This window comes from Varanus komodoensis, unplaced genomic scaffold (assembly GCF_004798865.1).
Source record: "Varanus komodoensis strain SLA01 unplaced genomic scaffold, ASM479886v1 scaffold121, whole genome shotgun sequence".
In the NCBI taxonomy this organism is placed as follows: Eukaryota; Metazoa; Chordata; class Lepidosauria; order Squamata; family Varanidae; genus Varanus; species Varanus komodoensis.
Window position 1 is genome coordinate 290,017 of NW_025335353.1, and position 6,169 is coordinate 296,185.

Here is a 6,169-nt window from a genome sequence, read left to right on the forward strand (position 1 = left end):
TTGCCAAGTTTGCATGACATGGCTAACAAAAACAGATTAATAGTGTCGCATTCCTATTTTGCCCTGGTCCCAAGTTTACAAATTTGGAAGGAAAATCCTTTTACCAAACGCAAATCCTAACAATGGGGGAGAGTAAAAGATAACAGCCATTGAATGTGAGAGTACAATGCAAGAGAGCAACCACATTGATTCCTAAGATGCTAAAAGGTCTTCTGTGGTCCTTTTGCAAAGATGAAATGAAGCCTCTTTTCCCAAGTGAAGAAAGAACCAAAAGAAAAGCAGATTCCTGGGGCACGGGTGAAACATAAAGCAAATTTATACTTTAGTTTTCATCATGAGATGTTCCTTTGTATTCAGATCAGGTCGTAGGATAATAATGTAGCACTTGGGAAGGAAAATGCAGCCCAACAGCCCAACACTGGAGGCCAAGATGGAAAAGACCTGCACAGCCACCATGTATTTCCCCTTGGTGCTTAGGTATGTGGGCACAAAGGACACCCAGATGCTGCAGAAGACTAGCATGCTGAAGGTGATCAGCTTGGCCTCATTGAAGGCCCCAGGCAGCTTCCTGGCAAGGAAAGCCACTGTGAAGCAAACGGCAGCCAAGAAGCCCATGTAACCGAGGGCAGTGTAGAACATGGTCACAGAGCCTTCGTTGCATTGCAGGATGATCTGATCAAGTTGAGCGTGCATGTCAGTGTCAGGAAAGGGAGGAGACGTTCCCAGCCAGATGAAGCAGATGACAACTTGGATGCTGGAATACACAATGACGATGGAATTGGCCAAAGTCTTCCCCAACCAGTTTCTTGCCCTGTTGCCTGGCTTGGTGGCCAAGAAGGCCAATACCACGGTAATTGTTTTGGCTAAGAGAGAAGAGACAGCAACTGAGAAGATGATGCTGAAGGCTTTTTGTCGGAGAAGGCAGGTCAGTTTCCTGGGCAGTCCAATGAAGAGGAAGGAGGAGGAGAAGGAAAGCAGGAGGGCAATCAGAAGAATGTAGGAGAGATTCCGGTTGTTGGCTTTGACGACTGGGGATTCTTGAAATTTAATGAAGATTCCTAACACAAGTCCTGTGGATAAGGATAGTATGAGGGCCATGGAAGCCAGGATGATCCCAAGAGATTCTTTATAGGACAGAAAGGTAATCCTCTTGGGGATACATTGGGTTCGGTTTTTGCTTGGATGCTGATCATCTGGACACCTGGTGCAATGGTCAGCATCTGTAAACAGAAAGAGAAACATCTCCCTTTCATCCTTTGCAACCTGTGTTCTGTACACTCAATCAAGGATTTTGAGCCAAGAACCCTGGGATTACACACTGCTTTCCGACAAGCCCATTCAGAGTTGCTATGCTTCTTTCTTCTCTCATACCAGTGATTCCTGTGTTTCGAATTCAAAGATGGCTATGGGGAATCCCTGGTCCTCAGAGCTTTCCTGTGCTATTTTAGGTGTTTTACTTAGCTATTTCCCACTGGAATATTCCCTTTGGTTATAGCCAATGTGTCATTTGAAGCCAGGTGCTCACAATACTGGCTATGTCTCTTTGGTCAGGCATATTTTATTTATTTATTTAAACTTAAATATGCCGTCCCTTATGCATGGCATCTCAGGACAGCTTACAATCATTAAAATCAAAACACAGTAAAACAAGCCATATCAATATAATATAGAACAAATAACCAAGACATATATATTAAATAAAAAGTGACTGTTGAACATTACAATGCTAGTTTTTAAATTAACTATTCTCTGCCTATCAGAATACTGTGTGGTAGGTGAACTCTAAGGCACATACCTGCACAGAGGCTTCTCACTGGGCACTCTGCAGTGTGACTGAAATGGTGTATTCAGAGAATCAGAGAAGAGGAGAGTTGGAAAGACCCAAAAGGCCATGCAGTCCAATGCCCTGCTGCTGCAGGATACCATCTTGTGCCATCCCATTCACATGACTGCCCAGATACTGCCCAGATGCATTATTTGCAGTCATATGGTGGATGGAGCAGACAAAGCAATGGAACCAAGTGAACAAGCCACGTGAAGTTTGTGATTTGGAAACATAGAAACATTGAAACAAAGTGAGTCAGAAGAGGCCTCCTGGACCATCTAGTGTGACTCCTGACTCCAACCAGCTCACTCATATAATCCCCAGCATGGGGTTGTCCAAACATTATTGTACAGTATAAACAGAGGCATAACAGTTGGGAACAGAGAGGGATTATTGCTTGCTCCTTGCTCCAGCAATGGTGCCTCTGAATGGTGGACAATGCAGGATGAAGCAAGGGAGGTTCTCCTTCACACAGGCACTCTGAAAACATGCCATTTGCTAGCAAAGGTTATCCTGAAGTGAAAAATCATGGATGCATTGAATGATCTCTCTTTGTATGTTCTTATTTAAATTTGTGGATACATTCACATATCAGAAAGGCCACAACAATTCTGCTAATCTTCCTGCAAAGGAGAAGAAACCTTTGCAAGAATTTGGTGTCATGCAGTTTTCATGCTTAATTTAGTGGGATAAACATTGCAGTAGGAATCATGGAGGAAAGAATGTGCTGTAAAGGTACTGACAACACTCTGCCTCACCCACCAAAAGTAGAGGAAATCTTCCAACATTCCTTTTGGAGACCCACTTTGTGAAACTGCTTTTGGATAGTTCAAGGAAGGTAGAAATGCCTCCACATGAGAAGAAATCACATGAGCTTGGAGACCCACTTTGTCAAGCCATTGTGTTGGATGAACGAGAGTGCCAACAGGTCCAGTGTTGTAAGAAGCCCCATGAAGTGTGTGATTCATTGCGCAACAAAAATAAAGGCATAATATTTGGGGGGCAAGGAGGAACCATGCCCTGCTCCTTGGTCCACCCACGGTGCCTCTGAAGAGCGGAGAAATCTGGATGGAGGAAGGGAGGTGCTTCATCACATCTCCCACCCAGATCCACTTGCCAAATTGAAGTTTGTTGGTCACACTAAAAACCAGTTGTGGATATTGCAAGAAAGGATTGAATTACACATATGGCCTAGAGAAGAACTTTGCTTAATGACTGAGTACAGGCTATGTGCAAACCCATTGCAGGCTGCCACCCGGAGTGGGCTTTCAGAAGAGGGCAACCCACTTCTCCATGTGCCTTGAATTGGTGAAACATCTACCCTGCCTCCATGGGGCTTTTTCAAAAGCTTGTTTGACCTTCTCTGCTCCCTCCCATATAACATTGGTTCCTGAGGTCATCCTATGATGCTGATTACTGAGTGATTCTCTCTGGCCCAAAAAAGACAGTCACTCTCCATTCAGCAGATTCTTAAACTATGGCATTCTCTTCCTTAAGTTGAAGCATGAACCACAAATCGAGAAGACTTGAAGAAATTGCTAGAACAATTCATGCAGATGCCAGCTTCCAAGGTCTGTGAGCCCTCCAGAGCAGAGGAGGTAGGCTGCTGTGTTCCAGTGGCTCAGAAGATGGGAGTGCTGTGGCACTTATGCCATATAATGATCCCTTTAACTCTTCCAATCTGCTGAAGATAATCGTTCCCAGCTAGGAACCCTCCACGGCAATGCCTCCCCTTTCACTGCCCCCCACTGTGTACTCAGCGCAAACCCCAGAAGCTCACTTTTGGACACAGTGACCCACAAAGCAATGTCCCTGAGAAGAGCTCCAGTGGCATCACTCACAGATTTCCAAAACCCCTCTTGCACCACAGGGTTCTCCTCCCAGAACCCAGGTTGCTGACTCTTGTGTGAACTGGGAAGACAGTTGTGTGTGGCTAGGGGGTGTCCCTTGCTTGACTGCCCCTGAGCTGGAGCAGAGGTCTCAAGGGGATGAGGAGGGTACGGGGCAAGAGGAACAGGTCACCTTGCAGAATTCAAGGTTCAGTAGTAGAAGGAATGGGTCCTGAATCTATGGAAAGAACAGGCAGATTTCAAGCAGGCAAGGGGCGGAATTGGAACAGGGGGTGGGGAAGCATTCCTCCGGGAGCCAGCTAAGGAAAATGATGCTCCTAATGTGCAGTGGACCTGTAGCAAGCAAGGTTGCAGATGTGATGGTGGGACACATTATTATGGGAGGCAGGGCATGCCACAAAGGAACTTGGAATATATGCTGTTGGTGAGTGGAGGACTGGAGAAAGGGTTACAGGAACAATGGTCTACACAGAGTAGGATTCTTTGCAGGCACCCCTTTGTCCCAGCCCGCACCCCACATGGCAGGAGCATGCTTTTGGACCCGTTGACTGCGATGGCAAAGAGCCCCATGGTGTCAAAGAAAGGTTCCCAAAGCCCCTCTTGCTCCACCAAGTTCTCCTCCCACAACGCAGGGTATTGGCCCTGGGGGAACTGAGGAGACACTTGTGGGTAGCAGCAATGGAGGGAATCAGGGGAAATCCCATGCAAGACTTCCCCTTCAGCTGGAGCAGATGTCTCAAGTGGTTGAGAAGGATAATGGGGCAAGGGACACAGGTCACATTGCAGAACTCAAGGCACAACAGAAAGTGTTCCTAGATATAAAGTGGTGGGGAGAGGCAGAATTTAAGCAGGCAAGGGACTGAATGGGAGCAGTGGGTGGGGGAACATTCCCACCAGGAGCCAGCTAAGACAAATGGTGCTCCATATGTGAAGTGGACCAGTAGCAAAACAGAGGGCAAGGAATTATGGGAGGCAGAGCATGCCACTAAGGTCCTTGGGATATGTGCAGTTGCCAGAAGGAAGACTGGAGAAAGAGGACTGGAACACTGCACTCTCCATGGTAGGATTGTGTGTAGGGTCGATCATTTCATAGCAAGATATTCCAGTGTTTTGGAGGCTGGATTTCCCTCCATCATAGCCTTGGTTGTAATGGGAGGCCCTTAAATACTGACGAGGAAGGCCTTGACAGTTGTAGATGGCCAACAAATACATGTATATATATATATAAGTAAGCAAGTAAATAAATAAAGAACCCACCTTCCTTAGAGGAGATAGTCCCTTCTGGGCAGGGAGTGCAGTCATAGCAGCAAACGGGCTTTTCTTCCTGAACCACCTTGAAGAATCCAGGGCGGCAGCTTTCCACACACCTTGCATGTGGCAGGGGCTGAGTACAAAAACAAGGACAAACTGGAAAATACATTAGAGCTACCTGACTGGAGGAAAGGTTCGGCGACATTGGAAAAAGCATGATTCTGCGACTAGGGTTCTGAAGTTCAGCCTGGAATCTCTCTCTTTTGTGGTCACTAGACTTCATCCCCATGCTTGAAAAGTATGCAAAGAAGCAAACGTAAACAAGTGACAACTAGGGTTGTGCCATTTGGGTTGGAATCTCACCCCATCTATGCAAAGAAGCAAAGATGCACAAGATATGTGTGCAGAAGCCTGTGTCTGGTCTCTTGGATTCTCCTGGACTTGCTTGCTCCCAGACACCCACACAAACATTTGGTGCAAAGCAGATTTAAGGAATAGAGCAAGTGGGCTGGAGTCTGGGAAGCTGAGCCAGAGAAATATGAGGGATTCCCCCCTCCCAAGCTGAATTCAAAGCACATTCCTGCTTATAAATAAACCTAAGCCAATGCAACTGTGTCCAATGTGCATTCTTTCCCAAATAAGTGCATCTGAGAGAACAAGGAGTGAGAGGTTTTTCTCACCTTGTTGAGCCATTTGGGCCACTTGATGGCATCTTGGTCAATGGTGCATTTGCGTCCAGACGACCCCTGTCTTTCTATGCTCCCAACTTTCACTCTTATGACAGAACTGTTGGGAAACTTCACCCAGTTGACAATGTCCAAGTCAGCTGCCAGGTCCCCTTTCTCATCCAAATACACTCCATCCATGGACCGATTGTGAAACTGGGGGCTTCTCAGGAAGGGGTGGAGCTGGAATGGGAGAGAAAGAGCCAGAAAGTTGGCAAGAGGTTGGCAAGAAGCCTTCTGCTATACGTATGCGTACCTATTCTGGCATGTGGACCAGGTCCTACCCTCAGAGATTGCTATCCCTGTCACTTCTACAGGAGAGATCTCAAAATTCCTTAAGTAGAACCGAGTGGTCAGGCTGGACAGACTTACCTGTCATTTCCTTTAATTGCAAGTTCACAGTGGTTTGTACATCTGGCCTAATGGTGGGGGAGAATCTGAGTATCTTGCCTGAATATCAGGCATTAGATTGTGCAGCTCAATTGAAGCAATGTTTTCTGAACAGAAGGGTAGTCCAG

The 6,169-nt window shown here is 46.5% G+C and overlaps 1 protein-coding gene across 1 annotated transcript; it reads right to left on the reverse strand.

Annotated features, from left to right (window-relative positions):
- Positions 1-315: 315 nt before the first annotated feature.
- Positions 316-5,792, reverse strand: LOC123019380 (vomeronasal type-2 receptor 26-like). Its single transcript, XM_044422207.1, has 3 exons — positions 5,607-5,792; positions 4,933-5,059; positions 316-1,220 (listed from the first exon to the last, which is right to left on the reverse strand). Exons 1-3 carry the CDS (start codon positions 5,790-5,792, stop codon positions 316-318), a joined length of 1,218 nt encoding a protein of 405 aa, XP_044278142.1.
- Between the last annotated feature and the right edge of the window lie 377 nt (positions 5,793-6,169).